Source organism: Tauraco erythrolophus, chromosome 6 (genome assembly GCF_009769465.1).
Source record: "Tauraco erythrolophus isolate bTauEry1 chromosome 6, bTauEry1.pri, whole genome shotgun sequence".
NCBI lineage: Eukaryota > Metazoa > Chordata > Aves > Musophagiformes > Musophagidae > Tauraco > Tauraco erythrolophus.
The window spans coordinates 59,224,928-59,242,059 of NC_141470.1; the positions used below are offsets into that span (position 1 = coordinate 59,224,928).

A 17,132-nucleotide genomic window follows, 5' to 3' on the forward strand; every position below is an offset into this window, starting at 1 on the left:
TTTTATGAAATCGTATTTAGTCTCTTTTTTTAACAAATCTAACAACAATGCTCTACAGCCGCTCACTGGGAAATACCTTTAATGTTAAATGCAGATTCTGATTTCTTGGCTAATGCAGAAAGCCTTTCTATTGAAATATAAATAAGGGGTTTGGTATATCCCACTAAAGCCTTTCCAGTGAATGACTTCTGTGGGTTTTTCATGGCTACCCTCCATGGCTGTAATGTGAGGCTTTTATCCTACTATTGAAAACTATCCGCTGCTATTAAAAAAAATATGGAAGGACACTGCACCTTTTTATCTCGGAGCTGGGCTCCTAATTGAGAAAGCATTATTACTGCACTATTTAGTGGATGTCCCTATCTCCATGCACTGCTGAGAAAATGCCAACCAAATGATAAACCCTTTTATTTTTCTCAATTCAAAATCTTCCCTACATATTTTCATTTGATATTCAGTTTAGTATGAAAGAGATTAGGTGCTCCAGATTGGCTTCTAAATATTTTTTTATGTCTCTGCCACATGCAAACATCCCTTCACCCCCACCCCCAGCAGATTTTCTGCGTGGCAAAAACATTTGTTACATTGATGCTGACCCCCAGAGCTGGGATGAGATGGTCCCCTCTGCACTGAGTACAGCCATTGAGGTATTTCACTATGGACTGAACTTGGGCACAGATTAGTAAGAGCTGAAATCTGGACTGCAACACAGGTCTCCTGGAGCAACTTCACGAAGCTCTGGGTACCCTCTGACAAAGGGCTGAGTACCATCAGGTGGCACAGAAATCAACAGCTATTGAGAGTGCTCAGCACCATTCAGGAGACTTTCAGCAGACGGTTGGGGAAGGTCCTGAATGCTTCTCCTCAGCTCCCACCAAACGGGAAGGAAATCTAGCCCTCAAAGCTGCTACAGCATGAGGTAGCCATGGCTGCCAAGAAACGCATTCACAACTGCAAAAGGACGGGGGAAAGCTGAAAAGGATGGCGAAAGGATGGGGTCAGGTCTTACAGTAGGGTTGTTTACAATGCTCCAGCACAGACTGACACTGCTAATGCCCTCAAAGCCACCAGCTGCCCCATGCTAAGATGGTGACTGCACCCATAAAAGTTTCCTAGAAGACAAGGTAGTCAATTGGTGGCATATGCCCTCTCCTAAGAGGCAGATCATCTGGAGGGCTAAAGACTGCAGCAGTTCAAAGCCCAGATCCTCATGTATTTGATGGCCAGGCCCATCAGGGACACTGGAGATTGACTGAGAGACCTGCAATGCTAGAAGCCAGAAACCCTTAAGCTTCAAGTGGAGCCTCTCACAAGTCTTCTAGGGGTCCCCTCATGGGAACATCTGTACTACAAGCAGGATCCTGAACCATCAGATCTAATCCCATAGGGCAATTCCTAGAGAAATCAGGATAGAGGCAGCAAAGACAAATCGCTGCTGGTCTTCTGTATGGGATATAGTCAATTTGAATGAAAAAGGCCCATTTGAGGGGAGATCCTGCTGTGTAACATAAAACTCCCACCCACTGGCAAGGAGTGGAGCCTTCCTTTCACCGCTGCAGAGGAACACTCTGCTGCAGAGGGGAGAAACGTCCTGCGCTGCGCAACGGAAGCGGCCCCATGCCGGGTGCTCTGCAGAAACCGCTGCACGGCAGCTCGCCCAGCATCACCCGCCTGCCCACCTCGGAGCCGGGGAGGTCTGCTGAGTAAATGTTAACTGCACCACAATCAAGAGTTCTAGAAAAAGAAACGCCTGAAATTCGCTCGCCCAGGTCAGGCTACCCAACTCCATCCATCCGCTGGAGACCCAGGACAGGCAGCTCCAGCAGCAGTGCAGACCAGGACGCCGACATCTACCCCAGTGGAAGGAACAAGCAAGGACTTAATGAATCCCAGCTTTAGCCCTCACTACCAAATCTTCTTCGCACTGCAGTCAGTGGGAAGGGGATTTTTCCACTGATTTCAGTGGGGTCAGGGTTTGATCCTTCCCAGTGGGTCTGCATGTGACAAAGGGTATCTGAACTAGACTGAACTGAGCATCTCACCAAAGTCCCCTATCCCTTCACCACTGCTCCGTGCTTAAGGATGCTCCTGAAATGGTTTCTGACCCCAACTTTCTGCTTTTTCCTACATGTACAGGCTGCCCCTCGGCTCTCCCAGAGGACCGAGAGGTCTCTCTCTCCGGGAGCTGGCCCTGCACAGATAGCTACAGTGAATTAAACGTGGGAGGACAGCCCTGCCGAGCCCTGCCTAGCCATGAGGATCCTCCAGACGGATGGCTCCTATAAAGACCTGTTACTGAAGCCTCTGTTCCATGGCACTTTCTAGAGGGCTCTCGTTAAAAGATTACCTAGGCAGTTGATTGAGTGTAAAACATGCTGTACCTGCAATGTTCTCCTGCTTGGGGCAAATTCCTTTTGTAGGCGTGAGAAGACGGTCTTCTTCATCGGGTGTGACTTGGATCCCGATTTCCACTGGCTCTGACACTTTCCTGAGCTCGGCGCGTGAGGAGGGGGGAGGACTGCTCTTATCCATGCTCTTTTCATAGCAGGCACCACCAGTGCCATTGCACTGTTTTCTCTTGTGCTCTATAAAAACCAAGATGTCTCCCAGCGGGAAGTTCATCTGACACTGTCCACAGGTTAGCAAGTCGGGGTCTGTCCCGCCTGCGGCGATGCTGATGCCACCCGGCTCTGCTATTGCCAGGCTTTCATCCTCGTCGGCGAGTGCCGGTTCCACATGGTCAGCCTCTGCTTTACATGGACAAGGAGAAAGAGGGAGGAAAGGGACGAGGGAGAAAGAGAAAGAGATTGCTTTGAATGTTCACAGACTCTGAAGGATGCATCACAAGAGGCCCAGCCTCCCCCACCCTCCCAAAGAAGCCAAGCCTGATTAGATCTTTCTTTTATTTTTCAGCTTTTCTGCTCTCCCAGAATGATTTCAATATATTTTGCAACCAAGCCTGCCTGAAACAAAATGGAAAGGCTGACCTGGCATAGCTTTCCTGACAGCTCCTTCCCACTGCTGCCAGCACTGCAAGGATATCAGCAAAGAGCCATTTTGCAAACATTCGAGCCCCAAGCCTCTTTCTGAAATAGTTCCTCTCTTTTTATCCCACCTTCTCATTCCCACCGCGTTTCCCAGCCATATGGCCAAGGCCCCATCCAGCAAATCTTACACACTGGAACCTCTCCTCCTATTTCAGAGAGAGAGGGAAAGCAGGGAGGGAAGTGCTTGGGTGCTCCGAACAAGCAGGATCAGGCTCCCTGTGCCATACAAAATTAGTATCACCTTGTCCCATTAAAAAGATACTGGCAAGGTTAAATGACCACCCATTAGCACGAATTCCAGCAAACTATTTGCAAGAGTAAGGTAAGCAGGATACGGTCTCACGAGAAGTTAAGGGGTTTCAAAAGTGTGTACAGTGGGAAAGAGAATGAGGCACTTATTTAACATACTGGAATATTGGCTGAGCCTGAAATCTTCCACTATGTTTTCCTGATGTCAAATAACCCTGCAGTTGCTATATAGGTTAATAAAAGTTTTTTGTTTAAATGTTGCCCACGGATGTGATGGATTTCGTACCCTTACTCCCAAAGCCTGGGAATGCATTTCTGAGTAACCTGCATCAGTTTCTAAGAAATAAGTAACTTCTTATTTCACAATTAATAAAACACAGTGGGTTTTTAATGGCTATTTAGAAGATAATTCTTACATTATAAAATAATTACAGATCACAATCCATTTCTGGTGCAAAATGTGGGTTTTGGTTTGTTTTCTCTTGTTCTGCCGTGTAACTGCCAAATCATACAAACCTTGGTCCTTACTCGGGCAAAATTTCCGCTGACTTTTGCCTAAGGCTGTTTTGCCTCTGCAAGGACTATAGGATTTGGGCTGAACAAAACAGAGGAACTAACAGTATGTAAATCAGCGAATGAGACCTCTAATTGAACCACAATTGAAGGAATAAGAGGAAAATATTCTCTATTAGCCCGAGCCTTTTGCTTATGGATTTCCAAGGGAAAGCAAATCACACAAGTATCTCAAAGAAGTGAGACTGAGATAAACAGACGTTATAATCCAGATCTGGATTCTCCTCCTGGCTGAAAACAAAAGGAGTTTTGTCCCACTCTTCACCAAATTGCAAAAAAAAAAAACCACACAGGAAAGGGACAAGAGGTAGAAGGTGAAACACATTACCTGGCAACAAAAATTGGTGAGCCTTGAAAAAGGCAGTTTAGAAAAAGAATCGCCCCCATTTTCACCTTCCAGAATAAATAATTGATCGGTGTATCTACCAGCTGTATTACAAGTTGCATCGGAGCTGGCTAACAGCAAAGCGGAGAGAAGCGGCAGCAGCAGCAGTGGCAGCAGGAAAAGAACTGGGACCCCAGAGAAGTGCCCAAGCACGGACCATCGTGCTGGAGCAGACGATGGGCACGGGAAGGCTTCCATTTCCCTAACTCACACCAAGCTTATCAACTACATAGCACAATGCTCATTCTGAAAACCATTAATTACCTTTTTCCCCTTAATCTAAGTTTAAAAAGTGTTTGAAGACAATGCTACATAATTAATTCACCAATTTATATCATGAAATGATGCCTCCTTGCCTTAGTGAAAACGCAACCATAACCCTGCGCTGAACAGGGATTGGTGGGAAGGGAGTGGATGCCTGCGAACAGCGTGTCACGATGCAAAAGGTAATTATTTAGTGCTGCGGTTCCCTTTAATGATCTAACATTGAGCAATATTGTTTATATTGAAGAGAGCTTGCACCTTTAATTACCAATTATATATACATCATTTTAGAGCCAAAAGAAAAGGACTGTGAAAAGGGTCCTTTAGAAATGTGTGCCCCCTATTTCTATGAAGAATTCCTATCAAGGGGGAGCAGAGTGTCAAAATATTAAAAAAAAAACCAACCCACACACAGGCACGCAGATACACACGCAGGAGATGGGACAAAGAGCTGGAAAAGACAACACAAAAACAGGGACTGAACCGAGGGTCGTAAGGAAAAAAGGTGGCAGAGGGCAAAAATGCTGCTTGTTTTCACCTAATGTTCCTGCAAAGCCTTGAGATTAAAGTCTGTCTCTCAAATTACAAAGGCCGAATTTTGGCATTTATGTATATATATATATAACAAATAAAAATAAAAGCACAGGTCTCAACTTTATTATCTTTTGATGTGAGGATTTATTTTTTTGCCTGCAATTTAAATTGCGCTCTTCGGAAAATGTAGCAAAACTGCTGCATTTGATAAGGGTCCTGACCAGGCGTCTGTGGAAGCATGAAGGAGGTTTAAACAGCTAAACTGTTGCGAATTCTTTCTTTTCAGTTCTACGCTTCATTTGAATATTAGTTAAATCCACATATGCCTATTCACTTACACTCGCTCACTCTCTCTTTCCAAGGACTCTGCAATGGCACTTTTTTAAAATAACATCTGGTATTCCTTCATATTTTGGCAGTCGTCACATTACCGAAAATCAGCTTTTCGTTTTCTTGGTACGCCGAGCCCTCGTGATCAGTAGTAATTGGGTTTCAAACTATCAAAAGATTTTTTTTACTCAACTCTATTTCTCATTTGAGCTTAGTAAATTATCAAGCATGAGACTAGCCCTACACCTGACAATGCAGAAGCTATATTACATCCCCTTGTTCGGGACGTGGAAAACACACAAAAAAGAATGAAAAACAAAATACTGAATAGATCTTCAAATGCATTTTATCCATGTCAATTTACATTTATTTTTTTTTACTCGGAGTAAAAAAAAAAAAAAAAAAGGCTTCCTATTGACAACTCAATTAAGCCATTAAAAACCTACATTCAAGTAACATTACAGGAGAGATTTAAAACCCACAAAGGAAAAGAGAAAAAAGCCTGCAAGTCCAGCCCATAACACATCGGGTCATGCCTGCTTAATACAGCAGCCAAGATCTTAGGCTGTTTAAGGAGTCCTTTAATACCGATGGGGCAATTTAGGCTAGTCTCAATCTAAAGTTCTGACTCCACTTGTGTCTGTGGGTTTCAAATGAGTCGCTTCACATTATTTGAATTTAACTCTGTGGGTTTATTTCTGTTTGTTGGTAGCTTGGTTTGGGAGAAGGAGGGTGTTTCCTCACGAGTATTTATTTAAAATTAACTTATTTATTTTTTCAAGAAGGAAAAATCAAGCCACACAAAAAGGAGAATGAAAAATATCTCCTCTCCCTTACGTGGGAAAAGGAAAAAAAAAAAATGCAAACGAGCTATTTCCAGCCAGGACTCGTGCCCTGGTTCTTCCAGGTGTGTTAAGGTGTGCCCAGCATTTTCCCTGCACCCAAAGATTCCTCCGAAGAGCTCGGCATTGCCTGCCAAGGGAGCACAGCAATGGGCAATCTATGGGGACAGGAGTGACACTGCTGTTATCTGATGGCTTCCTGGCTTCCTGAAATAAATGCAGCTGGACAATCTAAATCATTTGCTTTACTTTGAAAAGCATTACACTCGCCGGCTGGACTCTGAGCAGCATCTCCAAGCTCTCTGGCTGCCTACCACACCAAAATACAGTGGACAATCTCCTTAATGCCATAAAGTCACTGTTGCAAAACCACCAGCGCTCCTACTTCAGCGTGGTGACATCACTAGAGCATATGTGCCCCATGCAAACAATACTCTCATGCCCAGTATTAAAGCGAATGCACATGCTAACTACTTTCTGCCTGTCAGATGTCTCAAAATCATCCCCACTAATCATGAAAAAGACTGCGTTACTGAAATTCAGTTCTAAAGCCTCAAAGGACGAAACCGTGGATGCTTGCTCACGGGGTTTGGGTGAGGCTGGGTCCAGGCAGCGGCAATCTCTTTTCTCCCATTTTTATTGCACTGCAGAATCAAGGTGAGAAGGGATCTGAAAGCTGCCAACCCATTCTCATCCGTATTTTTTCTGTCCCACAGTATCAAAAGGAGCAGAGAAAGGGGAACAGTTTGGTGCCGGGACACAGCATTGCGTGTCAAACCTCCCCTCCGCGGTCGGCTTCTGCACAAAACGATAACAGGAGGGTTAAGGCGAGCGCTGCCAGTGCCTTCGCCACAGATGGTGAGTGGGTGCCCTGCCTGCCCCAGGACCCCACCACAGCCACCGCCTGTCCTCATGCCCACCTGGGAGGTGAAGCATGGGCTACCTCAGGGGTCACTCATCTCTGGGAAGAGCTGGGGCTGCCCGGGGTCCACCGTGGGTCACGGCTCCTGGTGCCCAGGCACGGGAAGCTGCCCGCAAGTGTGCCACAGCAGTCACTGCTGTCTTGAAGGCACATCCAGCAGGAGCTCAGCCTCGTTGGGGAACGAGCACAAAGAAGTGACTAGCTCTTCAGGGTGTTGGCCCAAAGCAGGCCTGAAAATGATGTCCCTTCAATCAACACCCACATGTCACATTTACTGTAACATCAACGTGCATAACGGAAATAGCTCAGCTCACACGCTCTCTGGCTGGGTTATCGCCGAGATCGGTGTCAGGGTCCTCGCTGCACAAAGACTAACGCTGCTCAAAGCGGGCAACACGGCTCCTCGCCGTCGAAGTTTATCAATAACCTGTTTCCAGAGCCTCCCCACCGCTCCCTGCAGCCGCGAGGTGCAGAGCCGACCTTATGCCTGCACACTGCATCAGCATCACCTTCAGCGGTACGAGGCACCGCTTATCTGCCATCAATTTTTTTTTTTTCCTGAGAACTGAAAAACAGTTGTTCCTAGGATTTTTCGTGGGTTTAAAAATAAATAAATAAATAAATAAATAAATAAATAAATAAATAAAAGTCTGAGGCTGAGTTGACCAAAAAAGAGGCAACTTGACGGGGCAGCCCCAGCACGGCAGCGTCCCGCAGCCCTCCTGCCTCACTTCCCGAGCGACTCTCGGGCATGTGCGAAGCGCACAAAGGCGGCGGGAGCGGCGGCGAACCTCCGCCGCGCCGCGCGTGGCCCCGCCGCAGCTGCGCGAGCCGCCGCCGGCCCCGGCCGGTCAGCCGCCGCCGCGCGCCAGCCCGCCGCGTCCCCGCGTGCCGGACGGCAGCACGGCACGGACGGAGGGACGGACGGACGGACGGTCCCGGCCGCCAACACCTGCCCGCAGCGGCGGGATGGAGCCCACCGCCACGGCACAGCCCGCCGAGCCGCCCCCGCTGGGTACCGGCAGCGAGGGGAGCAGGACCCGGAACGGGAGGAGGCCGGGGGGGGGAGCGGGGGGAGGTGGAAGAAGCCGTTTTGCTCCGACGCCTTAACCAGCCCCGCGAACAGCTGCGAGTTGGAGGATCCTCCTGCGCCGCTGGTATGCCAGACACCTCTAGCAGCAGAAGTATCCCGAATGTCTCGGAGAGGAGTTTAACCCTCTGCACGCACCTGAGACGGAGCGAGCCCGAGCACTGCCCCGCAGAGCCGGGACACGCGTCAGGGCTTAGGGAGAAGACGGAGGAAAACGAGACGCTAAGGGCACCGGAGCCAAACGGCACAAAAGCCAAGGATAGCCAAGGATCCGCACGAATCTCCAACACTTGTCAGATGTTATTTCATCAGAAACTATGTACGGTGTTGAAGAAGGGAGTGGCGTGGCTCCTCTTAAGCAAGCTAGACGTTCATAAAAAAATATTTACTGCTTTTGAAAGCGTAAAATGCATAGGCTCCTCTATAGACTGAAGAAGCTGTAAATCTCCGCAGATAGAATGGGTTGTGATGATGTGATATAAAAGCATTCTTTGTTCCCCAGTGAATACATTTGTTTTATTTAAAACTAAACGGCAACCAAAGCGAGAAAGGAGCGCTCGGTGCCACAAAGGGGGAAGGAGCGGTATTTGAGTACAGGCTTTTAACTGGCATAGAAAAGGATACTGGAAGCACAGATTCTTACCCAAGGATTTAAAAGGCATGATCAAAATTAAGTAATTAGTTTTGAACATGTATTAAACGCACAACAGCTCTGTTCTTTTCTTAAATATCAGGCTCAAAAGACACTGTGTTTCTCAATTGTGTATGGCACACTGTTGCTCATATACAATTTTCTTAAGCCTTTCTTTTTTCTTTCATTGAACATATTCATTATAACATTCAGCGAATTTATGGCTTCTTCCAGTGGCTTAGTAAAAGGGGTCATAAAAAAGTTAAGTAAACCAGTGTGTTTTTTTCCTCTCCCTTAACTTTGGATTCCTTTTTTATACTGTGCTGTCTAGTGCTTAGTCTTTGGAAAGTACCTTGGGCATATCCAGCACACACACAAATTATCAGCTGCTCCAGGAAAAAAAAAAAAAAAAACAAAAAACACACAACGGAATTTCTTGCACTGAGGCAACTACACAAAAGACTTGCATATGTCAAAAATACAGAACTAAGTCCCTGTGAATGCAACACCATTAATCAAATCCCCGATCTGGTGTCACTTTTGCCAGTAAAATGATGATATTCTCCTACCCCCCCTTCTACTGGCGCGTGCCTGCAACGCATGAAGTGTGTCCCTCTCCTTTAATTTGTTTTCGAATAGCCTGCTTTAGGCATTTTTTATATATCCTTTGGAAAAAAGAAAAAAAAAAAAGCTGCTGCTTAAAGCTTCAGCAAGGGCCTCCAGCACCGAGCAAGCAACAGCTTTTTGGGAGGGAGGGCAGAGAGCGAGCAAATTTAACTGATGTTCAGGAGCTGAACACACAACTGCCTCTGAGGCTGTAACCGTGGGTGCCGTGGAACGGTGTGCAGCCTGCCCAGATACATTTTAAGAAAGTAAATAAACATGAAAGAGGAAGGTGCTGTAGTAAGAGCAGCTGAATGAATCATGCGTTTATCAGTGCACGCAGTTATTGATGCCTTTTCCCTCCCTCATTAAAAAGATACATACATATATATATATATATATATATAAATCCTTCTACAGCCAATGCTGGTGCTTCATGAAGCACTTTTACGGTATCGCTAACTTTAGAGCAAGCAGTAAGCCCCAACCTCCATTTATTTTTCCGTGTGCTTTCTCCGGAGGTTACTGAGGGGAGACCAAATTCAACCGACAACTGCAACACAACCCTGGAGAAACCAAACTGCAACCGAACAGAAGGAAATGCTTCGGCAAGGAGGCGGAGAGCCATTTTGGGATACCAGGTCTCTGCAGGGAGACTTCTCCACCACGCTTTGACCTGAGGGAGTGGGACGGGTGGGAGGCAGAGGAGGAAGCGGGAGGAAGGTGAGCATGGGTGTGCGTGCGCTGGGTGGGCAGAGGCGATGGGGAGGGGGATCGTTGTTTCTCTTGGTAAAAGTTAACAGTTGTGGAATGGAAGGAAAGCCACAGTCGGCGCAGTCTGAGGTTTAGGGAGGGGAGAAGAGAAGGTTTTCCCCATGGCTGGGGAACACTAGCGTCTGCAGCGGCCCGAGCACTGCGCTCTTCAGCTTACCGGTCTGTCAAATGAGCTGGCTGCTGTCTATATGCTTCCAACTAGCCCAATTCAAACATTAAATGAAGTAGAGAAATCATCAGATAAATTGCTGGCCCTCTCTACCCAAGAGTGAAGGGTTTTTGTACAGCTGATGACAGCCCTGATCTTTTGTCTGACCTAATTTACTTCTCTTTCAGGTTAGAATAAAGCATGCTTTCCTGTCACGGGATAGCCTCCATCCACATATTTCGCCCTAAAAATAAGACGACTCTCATGCGATGTTAACAATACCATAACTTGATGAATTTCTCAGGTTGGGTAAAATAAACATCCACTGATCAAAGCTTCCCGTGTGTACGCCACGAAATTATACGTTTGGGCAAGAAAGCGTCCCGCTAAAGTCCATCGACGACACGCAAGCCGGCTGCAGCAGAGAACAGCACAAGCCTAGCAGAGCAGCCTGTGAGCTGCTCAGCAGCAACTTCTACATGACAGATGTGATTTTGTATTTATTTCTCTAGAAAGAAAATGCTTATTTTCAATTGCAGATTTTTTGCTATAAGGACCTGAGGATCAAAGTACGGTAAACTATCTAATATCAAACCCTCTCAGCAAGAGTACGTGTGGCTTTCTGACATGTAATCAACGCCAAATTATGTACATGTATGTCTGCTTTATCGCTGTACACACCTTCTCCTAGAACTCCGGCTTCCTCTCTCCCTGTTTTTACATCCACTGGAACAAACAAACGGATCTACGCGGGTTTTTTTTCCCCCCACGCACAGAGACTGGCTCATGTGCAGGTATCATTACCCCGATCGCTAGCTGACAACAAATTGAGAATTTAACCATCGCACGTTGACAATAAAAGGCATTGTTACAAACTAATTTTAATTAAAAACTCCTGCCCGCCCGAGTCAATTAATCAGCCGCGATTTAGCTAAAAATAGATTTGTCTCGCTCGCAGCCCCTCTCAGCCAGCGCTACGTAGATCTTCGCATGAAAATCAATACTACAACTTGACAGTGAAAACATTTTGCAGCAACGTCAGCTGCCGGAGCCGGGGCTGTTATTTCCCCGGGCAGCGCATCCCGCGCGGCAGCGGCAGCGGCAGCGGCGCCGGCGGGGCCGGAGCCGGCGCGGCCATGACGCAGGCTATGAGCTCCCCCTAGTCGTCAGCACCCGTCACTTGCAGCCCGGGGTACCGAGAAGCCTGGCGAGGCAAGTGAAAAAGCCAGCAAAAGTTTATTTTGGCGTGTATTTTCCGTCAACAACCAACAACGGAGCGCGGAGCGATCCAGGTAGGAAACGTGGAAGAGAAGGGAAAGTCTTGTGCGAGGCGATTTTTAAGCGCAGAGGTTGGCTGGCAGCGAGCTCAGCCCTGGAGAGAGCCGCCGAAGAGGTGTCAACGGAAGTCGGTAACCGGTATCAATAATTATTTGTACTACTTCTCCGAGTGCGCACTCCTCTAAGTCATAATTATTGGCAAATATGCCACAAGACAACTCTTTGTTCTGCAGAGAAACATACGTTTTGCGCAAGACAAGGGCTCCTACCATCCCTGTTAAAGGCAGCCGGGTTGTAAAATCTTGAACGCTTTTATTTCTCAATATTTAAATGTGCCTGACAAAATACGCTCTGCATCTGCCGACCAGCAAAAAAATGCAAAATGGTTTCTCACCCGCTGTATATCTGTTGAAGCCACTGAGCACATCAACCAAAAAGGACGGAACAACCAAGATCCACAATCTAGTTATTCTGCACCAGTTTTTAGAAAAATATTTTAAAAGACCAGAAACTGTGAAAATGTGCCACTATTTTTTTTTTTAACCTTGTAGGTCCACTACAAATATATTCAGATAGAAGGTAACCTGGAAGTCAACAGCATAAAATCTTTTTTTTTTTTTTTTCCTGTCCTATTTAAAGCCAAAACATGTAACATCTTTGAAAGCACATTAAGCTTTTCTGTGCACAACTACGCAGGTATTATGACAAAGTCAGCCACCTCCAAACTAATAATAATTTCCCCTCTAATTCTTCAGTCACAGCTCACATTCTCTTTACAGTAGATTGATTACATTGGTGTGGGGCTTTTTCTGTGTGCATTAATTGCACTAAATGTGAACGCATTTTAAGACAGGCTTCTTGAAGCAATTTGCAAAACTTTGACATGCAAAAAATTGGGGGGGATATTATTATTTTTAATGACTACGTACAAATACAAAGCAATAAAGGAAATTATTACTCTTCCTAGGGAACCTGTTGACCAGGTACTGAAGAGCCTCCTTGGGAAACCTGGCTCTCTACCTGGAACTGTATGATTTTACTGTGCCTTTCTCTCTCAATCTTTGCTGCTGCTCTACAGAAATATTCTTGCTTTGCCGCCTTTTGCAAAACTGCTCTCAGCGAGCTTTTCACATGCTCTTGCCTTTCGCATTTCCTTCAAATGCAAAATGCAGGGCTAGTTTGAAAACAGATTTCTCAAGTTAAAAAAAAAAAAGATCTTAAGCTGGAAAATCAGCAATTTGAATCAAACCAAAATAACATTTTCTCTTCGAACAGAGCATCTCAACAGCTCAGACTCCTCTTCTCTACATAATTGCCTCTTGTGCTTTGTCCACCCATTTAAGTGAACTCAACTACCAAGTTTGTTCCATCCACCACCGCTGAAGAAAGGTCCAGAGCTGCTCTTGTCTCTCCATGTGTTTGTTTCCCCTCTTTTTGTCCCGCACATGCATCCACTACAAGGCTGCCTGGGTGAGCCTGCCAAGGACAAACAGGCCACTCTGCTTTGCAGTCTTGAAGACCACTGTGTTAATGAGACGCTGCAACTCTGGAGCACAACTACATTGCAGCCTCTCTGCTTTTTGTGTTTGTTTGTTTGTTTGTCTTACGCTCAAGATCTAAACATTTCTCTGAACACCAAGAGCATGAAACCCAATAAACTCCAGCTGAGCTGTGTCAGAAAACCCTTCTCTCTCTCTCTCCCTCTCCATCTCTCTCCCAATCTCTCTTTCCTTGCCTGGCAGAGACCTCCAATCCATCCTGAAATGCAACTCTCCTGACAGATGCCAAAAAGGGAGGCGGGGGGGGGGGGGGGGGGGGAAGCTCAAGCTAAACATGACAGAAATGCAAGATTTCGGAAAACAGTATCAATTCATCCCGGTTTTGGGGGCTTGGCTTGAGGTTGGCTTTATTTTGGTTTGAGTGTTTTGGTTTCCCATTCCATCGCCCGCTACTTTCCAAACTCCCCCTCGCAGAGCACAGTCTCCCTGGCTGCTTTTCCCCCACGAATGACACCTTCCCGCGGAGTGCGGGGATTGTGAACTCCCCCCCACCCCCCTCCTGCAAGCCTGCAGCTGAGGCTCAGCGCCTGAGCGCTCAAATGCCTGCGCTTCCTGCTCCCCCCAGCCCCAACCCCAGCTTCCCCCCGGCTCCCACCCCCTCCTCCCCTGGATACCTTCGGGTTTTTCTGCCACTGTTCAGTATGCAGCCTGATTTCTCCGCCAGCTCCTCAGGATGGAGAGATAGATAAATAAAGAGGGGAGGGAGGGAAGCTGCGTACCGCTCTGCTCTCCATTCCTCCCCAGCCTCCCCGCTAAACCCATTGTACACGCAGCTCCTCGGCACCTTTTAATGCTCTCCGGCCTCATTATTTACTTTCAAGTAAAGCGATCAGAAAAGGAGATCAAATTGGAAGAACAAACCTACCTGGCTGTCTTCTCCACCCCACCTCCCCCCCCCCAGCAGCAACAGCAGCGAAAAAAGAAATGTTTCACCCCTTTAAACAAATTCAGACGTGCGCAACGAACCAGATTTTCCGCACATCCCCTTTCAACACCCCACATCTCCTCGCAACTGAGACAGAAAAGAAGTGGGAGAAATTGCACAGGGCGATTTAGAGGGGTCAGGTTGCTGATGGTTTTTCTTAAAAAAAAAAAAAAAAAAAGGAAAAAAATTAAGAAGCCACCAACAAAAAGGGAAACGCATTTTCCAAACCGGATGGTTAAAAACAAAAATGCAATTAACGAAGGGGAGGGAGTTGCGGGGGGTGTGTGGGGGGGGAATCCACCTTTTATGGTGATGCAAATCTGGCTCCAAAATAACAATGAATTAAAAACAAACCCCCCAGAAAGAGCTGAATACCAGATGCATCTTCATTTGTGTTCCACCAGCTGATGGGCTGGGGGGGGAAGGGGGGGGAGGAGGAACGGGTTAAAAAATAAAGGCGCACACGAAGAAAAAAAAAAAGACAGGGCGAAAGAAATTGAAATTTCGGAACCCAAACCGTCGCCCCCTAACCCTCCGCTACAAAAAGAAAAAAAGAACTCACAGGAGGTGGAAAAAATATATACACATATATATCTCGATTCCCAAGGAAATCTTACAAACAGAAATTTATCACCGGTAACAAAGAAAGAGAGGAGCTCGCAAGCACCAAATGCTCCTGGCAGATGGCTCCTATTCTTGGCTTTCAGGGGAGGGGAGAGAAGCCGGGGGAATATTTTATTTATTTATTTAAATTCTTTAAAATCTCAACATAAATATTCGGATCCGCCGCGGCTCAGGCTCAGCCCCGGGCTGGCTCCGTGCGCGCCGCCGCCCCCCGCAGCACAGCAACTTGCAGACTCGTCGGCGGGGTGGGGGGGGGGGTGTCCGGCCGGCCTTGCCGGCGGGGTACGGGACCCCATCCCGGCCTCCGCCTCCCCCAAACCTCCCCACGGCGCGCCGGGCATTTTGTCCTAGCCCCCCCGAACGGGTCCGATGCTTTAGGAGGGAAATAGGGACCCTCCAGCCTCTCCCTCCGTGCCCCGGTAGCAGAGGAGCAGCGGGGAGTGCTGGGGGCCCCGCGCCCCGGGAGGTGCCCCCCCTATACCCCTCCGTGGCACAAGCCCCGCGGGGACGGGAGCGGCGGAGCAGCGGAGCGAGGCGCCCGGCGCGGGGACCTGCCCCCGGCTCTGCTTGCAGGCGCTCGCCCCTCTCCCGGGGCTCCAGGGGTGGGAACGGGGAGGAGGGGGGATGCTGGAGCCGGAGGAGGGGGGAGTGCGCCTCCTTCCCTCCCCCCGCCTTATCTTTTCCTTCTCTCTTTTTTTTTTTTTTTTGGGGGGGGGGTATGTGTGTGTTTTCATTTCACAATGGGAGCTTCGGCAAAGTGCAGCCTTCACTCCTGCCCCGGCACCCGAGCCGGAGCCAGTGCCACTGCCCGGCCTGCATTTCGTGTCCTGCAGTCCCCGTCCCCCGCCTCGGCTCTCCCCGCGCCCCCCGCTACCGCCAGACACCTCCGCCCGCCCCCGGCCCCTCTGCAGCCCCTGCCCTGCCTCTAGCCCGAGCCGAGCTGAGCCAGCCTTCCCCTCTCCGCATCTGGAGGAGAGTTATCTCCCCCCGCCGGCGATGCACCTGGGGCGGGCAGGGTGCAGCCTGCCCATCTACCTGCTCCGCGTCCCCGCGCCGGGAGTTCTCGGCGCCCGCTGCCGCCGGCCCGCGCTGCCCGGGCCGGCCCATCGCCTCCATGTGCTTCTCGTTAAGTCGTCGTCCCCCCCCCCCCCCCGCTCTGCTTCTTCCCCCCTCGCTGCCCACCTTGATCCCCCCCCTTCCCTCCCCCGCCCCGGCCCGGCTGTCACGCCGAGGCAAAGCGCTCGGCCAACTTTTCCCACCGCTCCGCGCTGCCCCCGAAGCGAGGAACGAGGAGCCGGGCCGCGGGCGAGCGGCGGAGCCCCGGCGAGGCGGCCCGGCCCGGCGCGGCGCGCCCCGCTCCGCCGCCCCCCGCACACGCAGCCGCTCCCCGGGGGAGCCCCGCGCCGCCCCGCGCCGCGCTCGCCCCGCCGGCAGCGCCTTCCCCGCTCCACGCCGCCTGCCTGCCCGCCTCACCTCCGCACCGCTGCAAAAACGCACAGCAAACTTCGGGCTTCTCCCCCCCTCCACCCCCAGCCCATCCCCCCCAGCCGCACGCCCCCCTCCCCTCTTTAATTCCCTGCTCCTCTCCCTCTCTCTGAAGTCATTTACCAGCTTTGGTTGCTCCTGGAGTCTCTCCCCCCCCCCCCCCCCCCCCCCCCCAACCGCTTCCTCTCCTTCCCTAATTTTGCTCCTCGATTTCGGCTCGATCTGGTTCCAAGTTCAAACTTACGTGTGATAATCTCTCTTTGTGACAAGTGCTGCGGGTTTCCCTGCTTGCGACGGGACATTGCCCTGGCATTTACACTGGCATCGCCTGGAGAGCTGCACTGGTCTGGGGGGATGTGTTGGGGGGGCGATTCTCCTCCTCTTTTTTTTTTCCTCTTCTTCTTCTTTATCGAGTTCTTCTTTCAAAAAAAAAAAAAAGAAAGAAAAAGGCTCCTTTTTGTCGCTGCTGTGGTGCACTGGATGGGATCCCCTCTCAATTAAAAATCATCATCATCATCAGGAAAAGCTCTTTCTCGCTCTTTTTTTTTTCTCTCTCTTTCACACACTCTGTCTTTTCTCCACTGCTTCTGCCACTTGGACTTCCAGATCTCTTCTTGAACTTAGGAGGATATGCACCGCCAGTGACACTTTTCTCTTTCCCTCTTTCCAGAGTGCTTGGCAAATTGGCAAGTGCGCTTTTCCACCAGGAGGGTAAAAAAAAGAAGAAAAAAAAAATTAAAATTTTTTCAAAAAGCAAAAAAGCGCAGGAATATATTAAAAAAAAAAAAAAGTACTAGAATTGGGATTGCCCACACAAAAAAAAAAAATTGCCAAAAAAAAAAAATGTTTTTCAGAGATTGACCCTTGCT

At 48.7% G+C, this 17,132-nt stretch overlaps 1 protein-coding gene across 4 annotated transcripts in view; it reads right to left on the reverse strand.

Annotated features, from left to right (window-relative positions):
- Positions 1–16,565, reverse strand: part of BCL11B (BCL11 transcription factor B) — an 89,943-nt gene extending 73,378 nt beyond the window's left edge. For 2 of the 4 annotated variants that reach the window (XM_086613116.1, XM_086613114.1), the window contains exons 1-2: positions 16,508–16,565; positions 2,382–2,747 (exon numbers count right to left, since the gene is read on the reverse strand). In XM_086613116.1, the coding sequence (XP_086469242.1) occupies positions 2,382–2,747; positions 16,508–16,565 (424 nt within the window). Of the gene's footprint in view, positions 1–2,381; positions 2,751–16,507 lie in introns of all 4 variants that reach the window. The other 2 variants (XM_086613115.1, XM_086613113.1) reach the window with 1 other exon arrangement.
- Between the last annotated feature and the right edge of the window lie 567 nt (positions 16,566–17,132).